Genomic DNA, 22,021 nt, shown 5'->3' with positions numbered 1-22,021 from the left:
TTGAAATGAAAAAGGTTTTCAAGTGTAGAAGGTAAGGGTTAGCCAATATGTGCTTTGATGTATGCTATTGAATTAAATGACTTGCCAGTGAGATCTACTGTAACTCTGATGATTATGGATCTGTTTCCTCATAGTGCAGTATACAAGTTAAGAAAAATCAGGCCTTACCCAATCTCGGAGCTCATCAGCTATTGTCTGATGATGAAAAAACCTCTGGGGACAATAACCACTTTTTAGACAGCTGATATCTGCGCCAAGACTATGTCTTCTGTTTGCGGTGCACTGTTTACACTTGGACTAGTTTATTTTTAATCAAACAAGTCAAATATTTTTCTTCACACAAAACAAAAACAGCGATACATTAAAACGCGACAGCTTGTGCATTTCTGTGAATGTGTTCCTCGAAACAGAAAAAAGATGGCTTCCAGCTCCAAAATCTTATTGGGAGTTCCTTTGTTGACCACAGTTGTTATGAATGGCTGAAATAGTATAATGCCAATATCTGGCTAAAGAGTTATTGTAAAATTTGGGGATTTTACTCAACAGTCTCTTACGGGTTATTAAACCCTGGCCAGAATTTCATTTGGAGAGGAAACTCTCAACCTGTGTCATTTGGCTGTATTTTGGTGAGTTTTAAAAAGATTTAGCAAACAAAGATGCTGAATATTAGCTGCTAACATCAGTCCAACGTCAGCTGGCTTCAAAACATCATAAAGCTTGAACACAATCTTGGGAGGATGACTGAGGCCATGACCAACAGGGTGTCACTTTGTGAGAGCGCCACAGGGATGACAGATGGGCGCTCTGGCTCCACCCTGCTGGCTGCCCATCCATTGTGATAGATGCAGGAATGAGAGGAGCACAGGGTCTTTGGATTTCATTTGCTCACTGCTGTTCACTTGCTTCTATTGATTTTGTGGCAGTAAACTGTGTGTGTGTGTGTGTTTGTGTGTGTGTATTTGTGTGTGTGTTGGTGTCTTTAATTGATGAATTGCTCTCAAAAGAACAGTGAAAAACAACTACATACCTGAAAAGATATAAACTGAACATGAAAATGAAATATTTGTGATTTGTGAGACAAATCTAATGTTGTCATCATTCAAACAGACGCATTAACATTATTGGCTTTTATACATGATTAATATGTCGACCACCAGGCTGAAAAATAGTGGGTTTCTTTCATTTTTCTCCGGTGTCATTATTAAAGATCTTCTGACATGTTCAGTATAATTATGCAGGATTCTGTTCAGTGTCAATGCGCCACATTGGCACACTGCTAGTAATTGAATTGGAAGACCTAAAGTACACTGTGAAAACCAATCTCCATAATTCTACAATCAAAGTATTGATTTTCTATTTGACACTCTGTTAAACACAGTGACTCAGCCAAGGTTGCCAGATATTGACGAAATCCCCCGAGTTAGGCCCCACTTGTCCCTAATGAGCCCTCAATAGACCAACATCTGACACACACGCACACACACACACACACACACACACACACACACACACACACACACACACACACAAACACACCACTATTGTGACAAAACACAAATCACAACGGAATCAATTTATTTGAATATAAGTGTATATGCAATTCACCATATAATGTGATTAGAGATTGTACTTCAGAATAAGTGGAAGTTTGTGATTTGAGCTAGAGGAATACATCCTGTTTTTCACATTATGTATTTCACATGTATTTTTCAAATACAGAATATTTGTTTTGAATGTAGAAAGATTCCCCCGTATTCTCTGAGAGAAAGTCTTGGAGATGAATGGGATAAGATAAGATAAGATATTTACAATTGAGATGGATGGATAGATAGATAGATAGATAGATAGATAGATAGATAGATAGATAGATACTTTATTGATCCACAGGGACATTTAGGAGTATGTAGAGTTAGTCCGTTACTGGTGTTACTGGTTACTGGTTTGTGCTCAGGGTTCGGGGGGCCAGCCACAATCTTGCTGGTCATTAACATTCCTTTGTTTTTTTTTAGTTTTGAAAAAAACACTTTGCATTACATGTGTTTTTCTCACATTCTCACACTAAGTTTTAGTTGTTTTTTCTTTCTTCTCATTGTTTGTTCTTTCCTTATAAAGTCAAAGTGCTGTCATCAAGTCCCCCAGTGAGCTCTTCATCCATCTCCCTAACACTTACTACCCTGTGGGTGTGTCTGTGTGTGTGTCTTGTGGGGAGGTAGCAGTGGATGTTTTTCATCCATCACTGACAGAGACTCTTGGATTAAATAAAAATCTCTCAATCCCATTGACAGTGGGAAAACACACACACACACTCACCGACAGGACAGAGATAGAGCGTGCTTCAGGTAGACAGATGAGACAAACAGAGGACGGACATGGGAATAGAGAGGAGAAGGGAGAAAAAGAGTGTGAGAGAGAGAGAGCGCGCACAAGAAAAGTTAATCAGACAAACAGAGGATTGTGTTTGGAAACTTTGGGGGAAAATGCACATTTTGTTACCCAATTTGCTGAAATGAAGTTCTAGTGTTGAAGAATGGACACCGACAGGTACTAAGAAATAACGGGCCTCCAAAAAAAAAAACACGGGCAATTTGTCTTTTTGAAAGTAGAACAAATTAAATCATTCTCAAATTGACTTAACATAATCGAGTCAGAACCTTCAAATTAAGTGATCACTTCCTGCCACTCAGGCAGGAACAGCAGGAAGGACTCAATCTAAATAGTTCTTAGACACAGTGCGTGTGATAACCCGCCATAAATTGTGTATAATATATATTTTAATAAGCTTTCTTTAACAAGACATTGTGTCCTGTGATTAAACGTTTGTTTAGTCATCTGATCATCACTTGGTGATCTGTGATGTTGCAAACCAAAAAGAAATGACTGCACATGAGTGTATCCACCTCTCCCCTGAGGGATGGGCTCCTAACTGACGGCAGCATATGAGTCAACGTCTGTGCTTGTATTTGTTTGGAATGGAAAAGCAACTGGGTTAGAGGGTTTATTAAAAATAGTCTGGGTGTTTCTGTTGGCCACTTTTTTCCTTCTCTTAAGTCTTTAGCTTTAATTGAGACTGGAGAAAACTCACCTGCTCCCAAACTTTGCTGTCAAAGTGTGTGTGTGTGTGTGTGTGTGTGTGTGTGTGTGTGTGTGTGTGTGTGTGTGTGTGTGTGTGTGTGTGTGTGTGTGTGTGTGTGTGTGTGTGTGTGTGTGTGTGTGTGTGTGTGTGTGTGTGCGCGCTGCAGAGTCATGTCTTGCCCTCAGTTAAGCAGGTGAAGCTACAGAGCACTTTGCACAGTCCTGCAGTCCCAGGTGAGGATGAAGGAAAAATTATAAATATTCATTCAGATCTAGTCTCCTGTGGTGAAAGGTGCACCTGTGATTTTCAATGTGTTCATCTTTGCCACTAATATTATACAAGAGCATTGTCCTGTTTTTTCCCCCAGGAGACATTTGTAATTCCTCCCTAAAACTGCTGTGGGACACTATATTTCACAGGATATTGTGTACCGTGTTTGTTTACTCGCATTAATTATTTCAACACACAATGGGGGACCGAGAAAAGTCAGAATCCTTATGTTTGATAATTTCCATACTTTTGAATACACTGATCAGCCACAACAATAAAACAGGTAACTGGTTTTAATGTCGTGGCTGATCCGTGTACTTTTAATCATTAAAGAGATAGTCCAGATTGATTCAGGGTTGTATGTGTATTTGTCAAGGTCAACTCATAACAGTTATTGATAAAGCCAGTCACCATTGAGTGATCTGTAAACTTGATAATGGTATTGTGACTATATGTACACTTATAGTTGAAGAGGGAGTACAGAAGGGGGCTCAGCACACAGCCCTGTGGGATACCAGTGCTCAGGGTTAGGCTTGAGGAGATGTGATTGTCTAACATACTGTGGTCTGTTAGGTAGGGGCCATTGTTGAATGCTGAACTCATTGTTGCCCAGATTAATTGTGGGTGGTAGGAAGGTTTTGATATAAGCCAAGACCAACCTCTCAAAGCACTTCATGATGGTGGAAGTCATGTAGGCACCTGCAGTGGGATATGGCATATCCAGGGATGCCATCAGGGCCAGCAGCCTTACATGCATTACTTCTACTCAATGCAGCAGACACCTTGATGGGGGAGACTATGAAGTAACAATGAGCTGTGTCCCAATTCAGACCATTTGCATCACAGCACCACGACAAGGCCATCCCATTTTGAAGGATCCTTCAAATGAGGCTCAACAAAAGTGTCCTTTTGATTTCCAAACAACGGAAGGATCCAACTGTTGGAGCAAATCCTCCGTTTTTCAGACCAGCTCAAAGCATAGAACTAGTCCTTCAGAGGATGCAGCTCCTGAATTGCAACACAGCTTTGGTGAAGGTGATAGTCTTCAGGCAATGAATGTATGTCAAATAATAGAGACAGAGTCTGTGTGTGTTCTGCACAGTGATCACACATCTCCTGCCAGTCTGATAATAAACCATTTAAAGCACGCTCCTTAACCTGCCCCACTATTTTCTGTCTATAATGTAATTATTAAGTAATTCTTTAATAGCGGGTCGTAACACACTCTCATTCACACAGAGGGATATTTGACTTTTAAATTGTGTTTAATTCTTTTTCTTTACAGCCTCGGACCCAGCCAGGTGGCAGGGAGGCTTTGGCTCACTAAATGTTTAATTTCGATTGAGGACAAGAGGAGCAGGTTATGACACAGTAGTTAAAAGTGCAGTTCTCAATAGGGCTCCAGGTTTCACAGTTTTAATAAAGGGAGCTCACCTCTGGGAAAGTGGCCAGTAAAACGACTGGCTCTCTTTCTTGCAAGAGAGAGATGGACTTTAAGGGCCTACTTGGTCTCAGGCTGCAATCAATCAACCACTTTTTCTCAATTATGCACGTTGAGGCTGGCTGGCGAGATAGTGCGGTGGCCAGGTGAGGCTTTGCTTTAAGTTTTCTACTTTGAAAAAAGAGTTAGATTACCAATCAGCAGCTCACACAATACATTGATTACATATTTCATTGCTTGCAAGACGGTTTGGAGAAAAAACTGAATTCCCATATTTTTATAGAATAAAAAGCAGCAGTGCTGCCACCTGTTTGACGTTATCAGCTAGCTGACAGGATGGGGAACTCCGAAAGGCCTTTAGATCAGCTCTGAGTGGTGTTTAGTTGGGGATTCAAGTAGCAATGTGTTCCTATCACAGTGGAGTGTTTTCCCCCTTTGGGACAAATCACTCCGACACATCTGCCCCTCTCGCTTTGTCTCTAGCCACCGTTTATCTCCAATGGCACTTTAGCTCATTCCACTGCCTCCTAACTTTATTGTGGTTCCATTGTAACTGCTGATGAACACAAACGCTAACGTAAACCTCTATACATTCTTGACACCTTCTATTTGCTATCTCCGCTGTGTCAGTCTTTCTTTCTTTCCTTGGTCTCAGATTCAATACTTTTCTATTTAAGATTGGAGTCTAATAGGAAGAATGTATTCACTTTTATACTGAGATATATAAGATTGTATCCTCCTCGATGGACTATAAAAAATGTCCTGGGCAGAGAAAGACTGGGGGCTATGTCTGACCTTGGTGTGCGCGCAGGTGTGTGTGTGTGTGTGGGGGGGGTGTTAAAGACATGTAGTAGTTCTGTTGTCCGTCGACTGTTCTCACAGTAATACAGTCACATACATTTCAACTGTAGTTGTTCTGCACAATGGCAGCCCTTCTCTACAGATTTGTGATTGACTGGGGTTTCAATGACTTTGCTTCATTTCCCTTCAGCATCTTTAATAGGAGCATAAAGTTTAATTCGGATGCTTAATATCACTAAGTTTTACGACAGTGCAATATGTTGTCCTAAACTATACTGAGAGGAATTGACGTGACTAAAAATATTTCTTGTTGTTTGCTCTGGGAATCCACACAGGATTCACACAATCTGCAGCAATATTTATCACCAGGCTTATCAAATACAATTTGTCTGTATTGTGCTTAGAGCCATTGGTGCAGCTGTGCAATATTTCTCTCAGACAAACCTTATTTGAATCCCCAACCTCTCTTTGTTAGCATCTTCAACAGAGACCCGCTTGTTCTTGTTTCCATACATTTCCATGATGACCTTTTTCAAAAATCCCAAGTCATGTCCCCGATGTGGAAATGTCAAACATCGTCTTTTAAACTTGGACATGGCATTCTCCTGTGGAATATCAATTTCTTTAGTAAGTCTCCTAAGCTGTAGAGCTTACCATGCTTAAAAGAAAGTCTTTGAGCCCAAGGGTGCTGATGCATCTTTCCTCCACATACAAACACCCCTGCAGGTCAACAGCTGACTAAGTGGTCAAATCAGATTGAAAAAGGCCTGAAGGGTGGATTGAATCAGCACATTTAAAATCTGCTGCGAGTTCCATGGCCAGGCCGAGTTGAGCATCTGCACAGGGCCTTTTTTTCTTCCATTTACACTTCGTCTGCCAACTCTATTTTTGTTTAATCATTTGGTTTTTGAATTACCAAAACTGTGCAAAATCCATCAAAGCTCAACTGCCTGTGTTGTGTGACCAGCTGCCCGATATGTAAAAGAATCTGTATTACTATCCCATTAAACTACGAAACACAGCAAATCCTCACAGAAGCTGGACATGGTGAATGTGTGACATTTTTTTGCTGATTATTTTTATGTTGATTAAGTGAATCATTGAATAATACGAGCTCTACATGTGTCGTGAATAAAAGTGTCAGGAACTAAAAAAGCTTGCACCATGCTTATGTCATAACATGGTTTGTATATATAGTATGTGAATGCCTGCGTAAAAATTGTAAGTCTTAATACCAGATGGTAGGTTATGATGTTAATGTTTCATTGTGGGGCTGTGCAGATGCCAGACAATAATAGGACATTAATGTTTAAGGTAGGTGACTGCAGTTAATTTTTCCAAAATAATTAATTAAGATACTGCAGTAAGAGATCTATTCTAACATGAATTGATATTCTGCTGTGATGCTTGAACTCGTCACGTCCCAAATCTTTCAGACATTTCAAGAACAGAGTTGCAGAGTCAGTCAGAGTGAGTTTATGATTAATGAGTTTCCCAAGCAGTTAAATTGTAAGAGTTTCATAGAAGCAGACTTTAAGAAAATGTCTGATAGAGATGAAGGGAGCAGCAGTGCCAATTGAAATGGAGGAGTTATTGCCAGTAATGGAAGAATATGTGAGGAGGCATATTGTATATCAAGCAGTCTTGTTGTAATCATAGTCCATGATCAGCTGCCACCACGATCCACCATCACGATCCTCAATCCACCATCCACCATCCACCATTTCGATCCACAATCAGCTGCCACCATGATCATTATCCACGGTCCACCATCACGATCTGGGCTTTGTGATCCACTGTCATGATCTATGGTCCACGATCACAACCTACGATCCACCATCACGATCCACAACGTGGTCACAGCAGCGATCCTGGTTTCCTGGTTCTTGCATCTTGTTTACTCTAAAGTTCAGACAGACTTTATTCAGTTCATAGATGGTGATTTTTTTTTTTTTTTACCGCAGTGATGGGTGTGCAGTGTGTGATGGGCAACATCAAAACTAATCAAAATCAATTTGCTCGACTGTAATGCTACAGTTGCACCTCCAGGGACGGGCAGATTAAAGCCTGTCGTCTTCGGATGATTGAATTAGAACATGTTATTAAAAACAGATAATGAGTATGTGAAAGCAAACACTCGGCTTTGATTACTACTCTCATCAAGAGCTAATGTTTAGCTAAGTGCAAAACAGCTTATTAAATGTGCAAGCTTATCAGGCAAATAGTATTGGTAAATTTACCAGCTCTAGCACAGCTCTCAATGCTGTGTTTGCATAGAAGGGAGGTTTTGCGTGATGTTGTCGGTTCACATCAAAATGCAGAGGGTTGGTCATGTAAATGTTAGTTGGTTGTTTTTAGCATTGCACCTAACCTCCTACGTGCGTCTCTTTCTTCTCCCTGTAGAGTATAGTGCTTTGTTCACGGTGGGAATCAGTATCGGATTTCAGATATGAGGAAAGTTTGGGCTTTTGATGGAGTAAGATGTATGAATAAATGATAAGGGTGCATATATCTTCCATTTGAATTTCATACTTTTGAAGTTCAATGAAAATCCACGCAACATTTTTTCATAGAAAGTTACACACATGAAGTAATAGTACTGGTAGCAGAATGTGTACAATTACACACACCCCAGTCATTGCTCTGTCGCATACAGTTTAAGCAACAGGGTCTGAAGTCTAAATATACAAGGACACACACACAAAGGCAAACTCTGCAGCTTACGGAAGGTCCAGTGCTGCATTTTAAGCGACATGATTTGAGAGCCCCTTTTTTCCCAGACAGGTAATTTGATTCTTGGAGGTCGATGTCAGGTGGTTTTGGGGTCGCCTGTGCAGCCAGTCCCCACTCTAATAAAACCAGAGACCAGTGCAGGACCAGGGGGCTAAAAACCCCCATTAACTTCTCTTGCATCAACACGGGGACAGGTAACTCATGACCCCGCGAAGCTGCCACACTCGCTGATCATGTGACCCGGGCGCTGATGACAAGGCAGCTGGAGTGACACATCATCCAGGGAGTCAGCCCACCAGGAAAAGACCTGAAAGAATGAATGCAAAGAGAGATTGTTAGTTTGTTAAATCATTTAATTCAACATTATTAGTTGTGCCTTATGGGGCAATTCAAGCTTGTGAGTATGACGACTCTCCTACATACATTAAAACAACCAAATATGTATTTAGTCAACATAGGCAGTATACAGTAGATGCTGCAGAACCAATAATCACATATGTACTTTTAAATACATCTTAATCTATCATCAAGCACAGCTCCCATGTATTTGTATGTCTGGATGATTTCAATGTTTGTGTTTGGGTAGAAATCATTTCTTTGGTTTTAGAAATGACAGATTTAATCTTAGATTTGAGTCTGAAAAAAGATAGCACCTGTCCTCAGATTCTTAAGTTATGAGTAATGTGAAGTTCTGAAAAGAGACAAAACAACAACGCTCTCAGGAAATCTTGCAATATTGTGATAGTTACATTTTTACTACAGCAGTCGTCTGAATACAAGATGAAAGTAATTCAGATGCTAAAAGCATTTACATCGAGCCTACTGTCTGAGCTCTATTTGGAAATGTTGAAGAGGAGAACACACACACACAGGGAATATTTGGCATATACAGCTTTTAGTTAAAATGTTACCTCCATGTGTGGCCTATTAATTCTGAAAACCGAGTTTATTTCTGTTCTGAAATGAGAGATGGCTCAGGAGATGCAACTTCACCAGCACTGCAGCCACTGACTGCTCCCTGTGTGGGCACCGCACACCAAGCGAGACCTGAACCCGAACATTATTCAAAACATTTTGTCTTAACCCGGCCCGGCATGTCCGAGGGGTCCTGTCAGGCTCAGGTCGAGTTCCCACAGATGCTCGGCGATGATGCGCCGCTCCAGCTCGAATATTCTGTCCACCTTCCTTTTCTGGTCCCGTCTCCCTCGCTATCGGTTTGACAACATTTATTTTGACTTCAAATCTGAGATCAAACTTTCTTTTTCCTTCAGTTATGTGACTTTCTCATGATACAGCTTTTTTGTCCAGTGTGGCGCTGTCTTTAGATTTTTATTCAATCATTCCTGACTTCTGAAATGTTGTTTTCAGGTTCTGTGATTTCTGTGTCTGCACACGGCACTGCAGTCTCATGCCCTTATATGGGCGTTAGCGGGTCGTTAACCTATGCTAATTTTGAAAAACTGGCAGGTGCTTTCAACTTACGAAAAACATGGCATTACACAATCACAACAATTCTGCAGTTTAAGAACGCGCCATGAATCTGACACAGAGTTTTGTTGGGAAACTTCTTAATAACGAATTTAAGAAGATTCTTAAGTAGATATTGGTGAATGAGGCCCAGAGTTCAATATAATTAAAGGTGCATTGTGGACATCTCTCACAGACTGACAACCTGGTAAAACACCATCCACTGCTTGAAGTCGCCTTTGAGAAGCGTATGTGAATGTAAAGATATCTTCTCCACCTTGTTAATCATGTCCAATATAATGTCAGACTTGTTTAATTTACTGTTGGTGGCAGTACACTACATGTCAATGTCAACCTTACATGCTCCCTCCCGTACCATTACAGTCTGGCACCGCTTTTGATTTATGTACAGGCAGGCACCACCCCCTTTCTGCTTATCAGTGTGTAGCCTTGTCCCTGTCAAGTTGTGTCATGTTTTCAAGCCTTCAATATACTGTACAGATCCAAGTCAGAACCCAACTGTCAGGCTACGTCTCCATGAAGGCTGCGATACATGTGTTCCTGTGCTCCTGCTACTGGTGCTAGACATAAACCTGGAGTTTGTTCAGTTTACTATTCAATGAACGTAGATTTCCGAGAAAGACTGATGGTAGAGGTTTCCTTCTCGTCCTGTTTTCCTGCCTGCCTGTCTTTCCCCTCGTCCTCTTAGTTTGTTTGTGTTTACCGCACACTGTGTATTTCCACACGGTATCAATTATGGTGTATTGCACTCTGTATTGATGTGTTCAGTTCCACTATATTGCAAACTGAGAAAAAAAAGTCCCAATTTAATATCCCTGGCTATGGAGTGGACCAATTTTCCCATCCAGACAGTGGGTGAAGTGCAACCATCAGAACAAGAATCGGTTTGTCCATTGTGTCTGGTCTTAAACAGAACTATCTAGGTTGTACTGTTCTATGCCATTGTGCAGCCATGGAGATAATGTCAATGACTCCATGGTGAATTCTTCGCTGTCACAACAGGCACAAAGTTTACAAATGTAAGCCCCACAAGCAAAATCATCAGGATGACGTTCATTCTTTTCATCGATCACTTTTATATTGAATACTGAATACCACCAGCGGGGCTTATTGTTTAATTACTTTCTCTCCTCTGTCTTTTTCCTCTTCTTCCCCACCACCACCCTCCCCCTTTTATTTCCTCTTTAGTGGGATGCCATCACAGAGATGGACGAGCACAACCGGCCCATCCACACTTTCCAGGTTTGCAACGTGATGGAGCCCAACCAGAACAACTGGCTTCGTTCCAACTGGATCTCTCGGCAGGCGGCTCAGAAGATCTACGTGGAGCTCCGCTTCACCCTGCGCGACTGCAACTCCATCCCTTGGGTGTCGGGCACCTGCAAAGAGACGTTCAACCTCTTCTACCATGAGACTGACGAAGGTCACGTTGTCAAATTCAAGCCTGTGCAGTACACCAAGATTGACACCATTGCTGCTGACGAGAGCTTCACTCAGATGGACCTCGGAGATCGCATCCTCAAGCTCAACACAGAGGTGCGCGAGGTGGGACCCATGACCAGGAAGGGCTTCTATTTGGCGTTCCAGGACATTGGCGCCTGTATCGCCTTGGTTTCAGTGAGGGTTTACTACAAGAAATGTCCGTTCACACTGAGGAACCTGGCCTCCTTTCCAGACACAGTGCCTCGTGTGGACTCGTCCTCACTGGTGGAGGTGAGGGGAGCGTGTATTGACCATGCGGAAGAAAGGGACACACCCAAACTCTTCTGTGGAGCCGATGGTGATTGGTTGGTTCCGTTGGGAAGATGCGTCTGCAGCGTTGGGTATGAGGAGATTGACGGCACATGTGTTGGTGAGTTTCCCAATCTTTACATCGTATATTTTGCTCTTCATCAATTAGTGTATCACCAAATGCTGCAATGCTGAGAATACAAACCTCTGACTTAAATATGACTTATTCATATTCATTTTGCCCCCCCTCAAACCATCTATGATTCATAGGTTGTAACTTTCCACACAGCATTTAATCATTTCCCTGAAAGTCTTACTTTCTACTCAAATCTTTCCCTCAACCGTCTTTTTACTCTCTCTCCTCCTTTTTCACTCTTTAATTTATTCATATAATGGCCTATAAACATAAACATGGGATATAAAGTAGTATAACATTACAACCTAGCCTGCGAATCAATTTCTTATTTGGTCTATTCAACATAAAAATTGATGCATCAACCAGCCAGAAAGGTAAGAAATATGGATACATGAAGTGGGAGATATATTATGTGCAGAACTTCATTTCCATCTACTTCATGTATTTTCACAATGCTACAAAAAAATAACTTATATGTCGGTGATTGTCCATTTTTTTCTACTCACTCCTCTGTTGTGCTCTCATTAGTCAAAGATTTTTTTTCTTCTCGATTTCGCCTCTTGTCTCCATTCTCTCTTTCATTTTCCTCTGCTCCCCCAGTGTTATTGCGAGCTGTCTACTCTCTGGAGAATAAGATGGAATAATGTGAAGGGATGACACTGTTTAGGATTATTAGTTTCACAGCAGAGAGGTGTGTGTGTGCGTGTTTGTGTGCGTGTGCGTGTTAGTATACTTTAAATCTAGGTCTGTCAGTTACTGGGCTTAAGCTGTGACATTAATTTAATTCCTCTTATCCCCTTGTATTTTCTTAGTCGTTTAACGGCTGCAGGAATTCAAAAGAGGATATTTAGCAAATAACAGTACATGCAAGATTAGTGAAATTATGGTAAAACTAAACAAACAATGCTTTAGAGATGGATCTGAAAGGTGAATATTCAGATGTTTGTTCTGGGTTCAAAGGACACAAGTATTGTTTCTGTATCTTCACGCTGGTCTACATTGGTCCATCTTGAGCGTACGGCTTGAGAGCCAAACAATCTATGTACGTGATCAGGCATGCCCCCATGTTGTATTGTGCACCGAGTAGGTGGTCTACAACCAATGTCCCATGGGGCTACCTGTGTGTGACAGATTACCTCAGACAGGGTGGTAGCAGTTTGATCCTCAACTCTCTGATATAAGCTTTGGGTTATTAGTGGCACCTCACTGGGAATGCTGTAGTACAGATGAAGAAGTTCCTCTAAAATCTTGTCGAGTAATATGTACACGTGACTTTAATCTAAAGAAGATTCATTCTACAGGGTGTCCATTGTGCTTGGAGAGAAATCACCCACTTAATGTGTAGTATGAAGAGAATTTGGTGTAGAAATTAACTATACACTATTAATTCACTGACAAGTAATATACCACATGTGGTGCAACACTGATTTTAAAACATCCAATAGCTTCTATGAAACAGCAACAAAGACACTGGCACGTGGCTGGAGGACAAACCCCCAAACATTCATCTGTGTCCAGCTGACTAGTTTGTGGCATTGTGACCAGTCAAGATAATGTCTCTGCCTTTACCAGATTGAGCAAAACGCACAGCAGATAGAAGTATTGGCACAGATTGGATGACAAAGTACCGCTTTTGTCTCTCTCTGAAAATCACCCATGTAGCCAACACCACCTTAAAACTACAGCTTTGTAGTGTTCTTTCAAACAATCCTTTCAAGACTGTACTCACTGCTTTCCTCCATTCGTTCGCCATCGAGGACCAGATGTCCTCATACAGTTGATTACGATTCATCTTGTGACTCGGGTCGGCGAGGTTTCCCAGCTGCACTCGCAGCTGCATCGCAATCAACAGGCCAGGGGTGAGACTGCAGCTGTGATTATAGCCAGACTATAGCAAAATTGGTTACTTCATTCATGTCTGTTCCTTTATTATCCCCCCCCTACACTTATACATCCCTTAATTGTTGTGTGACAAGCTTAGTTATGGTAGATAAACCTGCTCTTGAGGACGGAGGAAAACAGATGGTAAAGTGGGTTTGTTTTTGAGACTTGAATCCCTGCTGCCATTTTGCACGCATTGCCGGACTCACAAATGAGTGTTCACCAATGTAATGACACAAAACCCAGGAGTTCTGATAAACACTGCAAACAACGTAAGCTGTGTACTCTGACAGTATGTGACCGCATGACACATTTAAATAGCGAGAGCTTTGTGAAGTGTTTACCTGTTTGGTTTAAATCTGTCTTTGTGTTTGCAGTTCATAAAACCCATTGCTCCACATCGTAGTTTAAAGAGGCAAAAAGGAGCCGAAGTAGAACAAGAGTCATTTCTGCTCTTTGCCATTTATAGCGATAAACAACCACAAAAGGGTCACCTATCAGCGTGCCTGTGGCCCAATAAACTAAAGTAATTTGTCTTCTTTCTTCCCTTCCTTCTCCTTCACCGCTCACTCTCTGAGAAGCAGATTTCACACTTGGGTTAAGTTTAGCCTTTTGGGCAGTGTGATGGCATTTTACTGCAGTGTCAGCCCTGAAATGCAGCCGCTGCTCATTGTTCCGGGGGTTCAAACAAGCGCCGTTATTAAAAGCCTCCGCACTAGGTACCACTGCAGCGCCTTGGGCATTGAAGGAGAACGAGTGAGGTGGCTGGCTAAGCTAATGCTTCAATCCCTAGTTTACAACCAACTGGTCCTTTAAATGCTACGGCTGCGTGACTAAGCTAGGAGGAAATTACAGGTTTGAATGATTTGTGATTTGAGTAAAATACCATGATTGAAAAGTGTTGAGAAGCACAGCATTGACCTTTGTGTGCTCCCCGTCTCTGCTCGCTTGTGTGTCATGACAGGGAATTAGCCTTTTATGCAGCTCGTGCACTCACAGTAAATCAATGAGCTTAAGCGCCAGTTAAAGCCTTATGTTAAATGCATGTTAAGTAAGAGAAAATCCTGTGGTTGCCATGCTGGAAACGCTAAAGGGAAGATTTTTCCTAGTTTAAAGTATTTTCACTCTTAAGATGCAACAGATTTCTGCAAGATTATCTGTGTATGATCAGAGAGGGGGGATGGAACTCTTCATGTGACATTATCCCATTCAGATCTCACAAAGAGGGAAGATTAGCTTTACTATGTAATTATTCCTCAATCTAACCCCTTACACAGCTACAGATATGTGACACTCTCCGTTTCTGACTTACGAACCTTTGTTTATCGCATAAGAGAAGCTGTCTGAAGTCTGAATATAGGGATTTAGTTCCAGTTAGATTTTAAAAACTGTCCATGCTTTCCAACCAGCTAAAGCCAAATAATCCCTTTCTGTCATTCTAACTGAATTTGGTTACAATAGTACTTTAATCCCCTGTCCGTTTCCTGCATGAAGTTTGTAGTGTACGTGTGCTGCACTGAGGCTGATGTTAATCAAATCTGATAAACCCTGCTGCCCTTATTTCAAATGATGTGCTCATTGTAAGTTGGCACATTGTTTTAGAACACATTTCCTTGTTTTATCCTTTTCTCTCGTAGCTTATGCCCAAAATGTTTTCAGATTCCAAATTTCATTATTGAATCTATAAGCAGATGGTTATGAGCCTTCATATAACAATATGATCCCATTCCTAGATTGAAGCAGCAACATTTTTATAGCAAAATTGCAGATCAGTTATTTGTTGTGCAAATGAGGAAGGTGTCCTGTGGACGACCACTAGTAGTGCTGTGGAGCAACACAACCCAGCTCTTGAGGAGGTTAGAAGAACAAAAATCTATTTGTCATTTTTATATATAAAAAACTTAATTTAATTGGCACAAAATGCAGCTTCATTGTGATGCATTAATTGTGAGTGTTCCTTTAATCGTGTTAATAACTTACTGCTGAATATTGGTATTACTGATTTCATCAGGTTGCCTTAAATATATTTGAGCTCCTTGTTGCAAATTGTGGTTAATGTTGCGCAGCAAAGTAAAATGTAGCCTTACAAATGGAGTTTCCCGGGTGATGCACACTAGCGCACACACACACACACACACACACACACACACACACACACACACACACACACACACACACACACACACACACACACACACACACACACACACACACACACACAGAGCCCATTTCTTTCAAAGAGAGGCAACAGAGGCAGAGAGAAAACGATGAGGGAGGGAGAGAAAGTGCCTCTTTGGCAAGGAAACTGTTCCCGCACCATTTATCTCCATTAAGCCTTTTTTTGTCTCAATACGTTTTCTTATGTGCAGGTGGAGCAGTGTGCTTTGGACCGTTAAACTATATTTGGTGTAATATAGTTTGCACTACAGCCCATTTAATTTGGTTTAACATACATGTGAGAATATGATGATCACTAAAATATCCTATTTCTATTGTCAGATAAATTGTGTGTATATGGGATGGGGGGGGGGGGGGGGGGGGGGGGGGGTATGCTATCTATAGACGAACATTGAGAAAGAAGTTGTTGTTTCACCATAAAATTGAATGATATAATTTATGATATACTTTATGGGTACTTACGTTTTGCTCATAAGGAAGACAGGTCCTGTTAATGTCCAAACAGATATAGGTCCCCACAATGTGAGATATTCCTCGAACACACACACACACACACACACACATACGCACGCACTTTAGACATAAACATCAGTAAGTGCAATCTGTGGTGTTAATGCAAGATGGCACCTTGCATACCTAAATGAGTGACGTACGCTCAGTCGCTCTCTCTCTCTTTTATCTAGCTGTCTTTCTCTTATCGCTCCCTCTCTCCATCTTTCAGGGTAAGACAATATAGCCGGTGCTGTTACCGCTCTGTGTTTTACAGCAGGTCTTTGTGTTCATCGGTCTCTGTGTAAGAGCTCTCTGCAGTGCTATGAATAATGTAATCACAGTGTGCTTGTGTGTGTTTATTTATATGTATGTGCACCTGTAAGTTGTGGTGTCGCTGGGTGTGCTGTGTGTTATTTGCCAAACCAAAGTGGTTCTCCACTGTGCTGGGCGTAAGCAAAGTAAGAGCAGTCTATTTGCATTCTAAACTAATGCTTTGCCAGACACACTGAGAATAACTGCACTCATCACGTATTAAAGAATAACGGATACTGCGAAGGACTAAACATAACACGACACACTGGGACATTTTGTTATTTGATTGGTACTGTTTTTTGTTCATTCCAAAAAAAAACAATTTGACAAAATCAGTTGTTTCTCCATCCTGTAGGACTATAGACATGATGGATAAATGACTTCACAATGATTTCATAATGAGATAGATAGATGTGATATGCAAATAGTCAACTAATTGTCAGTAATAAGTGAGAAAGTACTAAACCTAAATGAAGGAAAATGTAACCTAAAACCGGAACCAAATATATAGTGCATAGGATTACTGAGGTAAAAGTATAACACAACACTTTTGATTATCTTTTTGTTTTTGAGATCAAACTATTCTCCTCCAACAAAATGTATTTCCAAATGTTAACACCACAAGTTATACTGACAGTTCTGCTAAGCCTGTTCTTCTGAGATAACATTTAACACAATCCAACACAGCAGTGGAACAACATCAGGTGTCTGGGCTGGACTACACACAGGTAATTGGTCAGGTAACAGGAACTGCTGTGTTAATGTTAATTGGCATGCTGGTACACACATCCCCGAGAAAGTTTCTCACAGTTTCGAGACATTTTCAATTACAGCATGAAGATAGTCAGACAACAATTATAGTACATATCCCTCAGCCTGTCAGCCTGCTAAATGAGATGTCACACAAGAGAGAGGCAATGCACAGGCAAAAACACACGCTTAATGAATCACATGAATCACACACACACACACATGCCAGGACGGAGACACAACAGCATACACCACGCGCCAAATCTCCTGGCGTCACTCACGGACACACAAAAAGCCAAAGATGCACTAAAGCCCCGACAACAAGTGCAAAGTGTCAGTGCCAGAGACATTTTGCTCTCACAAAACACGCTCACACAAACACACACGCGAGGAGACACACTCGCGGGGGCTCAGGCTGGCATCAACAACGGAGCTGCTTACAGACGGGGCCACACTGCAGGGAGACGCTGTGACATTTCAGAAGAGGATGGTTTTAGTTTAACAAGCATGGCCCTTCAGGCTTAATTGGGAGTTTCTGGAGAGAGAGAAAGAGAGAGAGAGAGGGAGGTGCGAAGAGAGAGAGAGAGAGTGCTAGAAGTGGATGGTAGATTTTAAAATAACATTCTTCTTCACTTCACCCGGCATCAACACACATCCGAGTTGTGAAGGACCCGTCGCTCCTCCTCTTTGACGGATAACAAAGTGTCTGCGGTCGTTTCATAACATGATGTTTCTTATCAGACGTGTAATGGTCTTGAATTTCCCATCATTGAAGTGTATTTATGAATTCAAATCATACAGTATGGCTGCAGCTTTTTATTTGTTTGTCTCCGCAGTCGTTCCATTAGCATTTTTCCGTTGCAGCTATCAAAAAGAATATCATTGAAAGCTCTTTGAACGCTGACAGTATGCTAATGCATGGTTCCCCTGAGTTGTCATTAAGCTCAGTGTACCTCTGAAAGGAGCTTCCCCTGCCAAAGGCTTGATGTGGCTTGAGTTATGCCCAGTGCTTGTACTCTGCTGTCAGTGCACTGCTCCGTTCGGTGTCACTACGAGCTGTCAACGAGCCCAGTGAATTATCACTGAAAGCAATATCATTCATTTGACGTTGTTATATATTCAATTTAAGAATTTGACTTCCATACGTTGATGAGTCTGACAATTATATACAGTAAAAGGAAATCTTCTTTCAGAGAGGTCCAGATAGAGAACATTGCCCCAAGCAAATGTATATAATGTCCAACTAAAGTTATGGTTCAGTGCAACATATTTTGAAAAATTAGATGTATCAACATCTCTGTGTAGTAAACAACTGACAGTAAAATCAAGGAAAATAAAATACAATAATATGTTAATATGTTAAATTACGTTTTTTCCCTTTTCTTAAAAATAAAAATACGATTTACACTTAATTGTCTCAGCCAATGTTCTAACAATTTCAACAATCTTAACAACTGAACAACTTTACTTTTCCTACTTTTCTCTGACTTACTCATCCCCCTCTATTCTTCCTCCTTCGTCCCTCCCTGGTGTTTGTAACTCACCCATTTCCGGAATGCTTATTGCATTTTCCCAGATTAGATCTAGCTAAATCCGACATGATTTACAACTCATGCAATTGTTCTGTGGGTTTCCTGGGCTGCTAAACCAGTGTTATGAAGTGAAGAAAAGCACCTTCAGTTAGTAAAGAAACCCTCTGTCTGAACGGGATAAGTCTCAATGATTAATCAGTTAAAGGTTGGGGTCAGAGTAAGATGGTGTCTGGGTGCGGACCCGTACGACGGTCCACCTATTAGTGACCTCTTCCTCGAGTACGTCCTCTTTTTGAAGAAAAAATGTTGTTGATTATGATGATATGCATTTTTACTTTCAGTGAAATGAAATCAGATCAACTGATACATAGCTCGTGCTGATAATATCCAACCCTACAAGTAGTGTGTCCCCAGTAACCATATTTTTATCAGACTGAAAAATTGTGTACACCAACTAGGTACAACTTGCGATAGCGGAGCATCAAGGCTACATTTTTGGGGAAAATGTAGCCTTGGACAGAATATTGATATTTTTAATCGCAGGATCCCTCCCATGCAGATCTGCAATGCTCAGCATGAAGTAGACAAGTAAACAGCTTGTAATATAATGTTCTCTGGCTTTACAGAGTCACATGCAACCTAAATGAAAAGTAGTTAAAGTTAAGTTTAAATTTGTACCTTAAGTGGAAATAGCTTTTACATGATGTGGTCTTCCAGTCTCCCTGACCTTGACTGTGTTCTTGACAGGTGAAACTTTTTTGTCCTGCTGATGGCTGTTGACCGTGCAGTAGAGATCAGCGGCCCCAGTCGTGAGGCCACTGCTAGTGAAAAATGGGTGCCATCTGGAGGAGGCCAGGGAGGTCGTCGAGTGGGCAGCAGCGAGCGGAGGGTGGCGGGGTCTTATTCATGCAGTCGCCGGCTGCGAACCACAGCTTAACAATAACTGCAAGTGACTCATTCAGTCACACTTAGCTGGTGTAGATGGGGGAGTCACTGTTCTGTTCTGTAACTCTGACAAGGTGCTAACAGGAACGTTTGTTAAATAGCAGAGCATGTGCAAAACCTGTGACTCTATATATTACCACTGGTTAATTCCCGTCTACAGTCACACCGGAGAGATTGACTCCTCATCCTGTGATTTCTCGAAGTCAAACCCTGCATCTTAAATGAGTTCTATTCTTGCCAACATAACAAGGCTTTGGTAAAGAAAACATTGAATTTGAGCGAGGCTGCCATATTTAACTGCTCTCTGGAAGACAAAGAAAATCCAACTGTGGATGACTTCCTAATGCAAATATTGCACAAGCCTGTGCTTGTGCTCTGTACTTTGTGCAGTATGATGCAATGACCTTAAATCCGTGGGTGAAGAGGCTGTTTGAGGTCACATGTAACTGGCCCACTTTTGACAGCCCATTGTTCTTGTGGTCAGGCTCATTTTGTATGTTTTTTATTAAAGTGTAATAGTTAGATATAATTAGTCTGAGAGCACAACTGGGACTGAATTAAGGTTATGAAGTTAGAAATAAGGTCGAGTCTGGCTTCAGTGTTTAAGGTTATAATTTCAGGTCGATACAGTATGTCAAGTCTATTGGGGATTGTAGAGTAAGTTGTTTTGTGTGTGTGTGTGTGTGTAGAAAGTTGTTCAAGAACAGCCATTAACATTAACCCAGAAAAAGACTAAAACAACTCAATATCATTAAAAGTGAAAGAACACACAAGGATACATATGGATAACAGACATAAGGAAGTACAGTTGCTGTGGTGTGGGAATACATCCTCTCTTTTAAGAGTCTGAAACGCTTCACAATGACGGAGCTGGAGAGAAAAGCATTTTGATAGAGTGTGCGTTCATATACGTGTCTGTTTTTTTTCCACTCACATTGAATTGACACTTTCCTTCCTCAGATCTCTGATGCTTTGCCGACTTTCTCCACCGTCTCTCTTTAAATCAGTCATTTGATGAGCATTAGAGGCTCTTGTGTTGTCGCTCTTCAAACTGTAATTGAGAACAAATGTGGAGTGTTTAATTGGTGTTGTCAAGCAGGGGGGCGGGTGCTTTGGGCACCTAGAGATCTCCTCATCTCTTTGCATTTTCACAGTTTAAAGAATAAATTATGCAGATCGCAGTTTTTTTTGCGAGAGCCCTAGTTGCAGCGTGAACTTGCGTTGACTTCTGCTTGGCTTCCCCCCCGTTCGCAGAGAGTTACTTCAAAGCGAGGGAGTGATCAAAGACAGTGGGGGGAAAAAAATAGATTCCCAAACGTACCGGCACCCTGCATACGTACATGCAGCTTCTGCCTGTCTCGACACCCGCACACTCTCTCTCGCTCCGAAAAACAAAAGCAAGCGACGTCGTCTGATGTTTTTCTTTCTTCTTTTTTTTTCCTCTTTTCTTTTTTTTTCGTCTCCGGGAGCAGAGTCCTGTCAGACACTGCAACATTTCAATTGATTCCCCTCTTCCCTCATACGTGTGTGTTCTATTTTAGTGCGTAAGCCGAGAGACAGAATTAGTCATTAAAAGGGTATGTATAGCACGACATGGCCCAGATAACACATCACAGGCCTGGATTGAAGAGCAGGCTTGTCACAAATGAAAGTGCGTTTTGGAGGCTGGAGACAGCTCCTCCCCAGTAGAAAAGCAGCGGGGTTATTGGGGGTTCAGCGTCAGTATTAACTGTGTTTTGTCTCTGAGGCAGTTTGTTTATCCTGCAGCCATGAAGTAAAAAGACTTAACACTTGTGTTCCCAGTAATTTAATCATACAAATGTTTCATCTGCCATGTAAAAAAAAGGAATGATTTATGTGCAGCCCTCATTAGGGAGAGTGGGTGGAGATGTTTTTTTTGAAAGTTGTGCTAATTAAGATATCACCATCACTATCTGGCTGTCGCTCATGCATACTGATGGACTGTATGCATTAGACAGAACTTAGACAGCCCCATCAACACAGTTACTCATCTAATGCACTGAAGCTCAGCACCTGCATACAGACACCTCTGGCCTCGGTCAGGCCCAGTACCAACCTCTTCAGGTATTCACAATCACCTCTTCATTCCTCCGAGGAACAAATTGTGGGTTTTTTTTAGTGCACAAATAGGGGTTAGTGTAGCAGAGTAACTTTTACTCATTGCAAGAAACATTTATAAAATCTTTTTTTATTTGTCTAAAGCCGTTTCTCTGGCATCTGGTTGATCAATATTTAAG

The 22,021-nt window shown here is 41.4% G+C and overlaps 1 protein-coding gene across 2 annotated transcripts in view; it reads left to right on the top strand.

Annotated features, from left to right (window-relative positions):
• The window catches only part of LOC117755085 (ephrin type-A receptor 6-like), a 157,139-nt gene that overhangs the window by 30,003 nt on the left and 105,115 nt on the right, over nucleotides 1-22,021 (top strand). For both annotated transcript variants that reach the window (XM_034574596.1, XM_034574597.1), the window contains exon 3: nucleotides 10,995-11,658. In XM_034574596.1, the coding sequence (XP_034430487.1) occupies nucleotides 10,995-11,658 (664 nt within the window). The remainder of the gene's footprint in view (nucleotides 1-10,994; nucleotides 11,659-22,021) is intronic.

The sequence above is a fragment of the Hippoglossus hippoglossus genome, chromosome 21 (genome assembly GCF_009819705.1).
Source record: "Hippoglossus hippoglossus isolate fHipHip1 chromosome 21, fHipHip1.pri, whole genome shotgun sequence".
Taxonomy (NCBI): Eukaryota; Metazoa; Chordata; class Actinopteri; order Pleuronectiformes; family Pleuronectidae; genus Hippoglossus; species Hippoglossus hippoglossus.
Note: the sequence above shows the minus strand (reverse complement) of the source record. Positions and strands in the feature narration are given on the sequence as shown.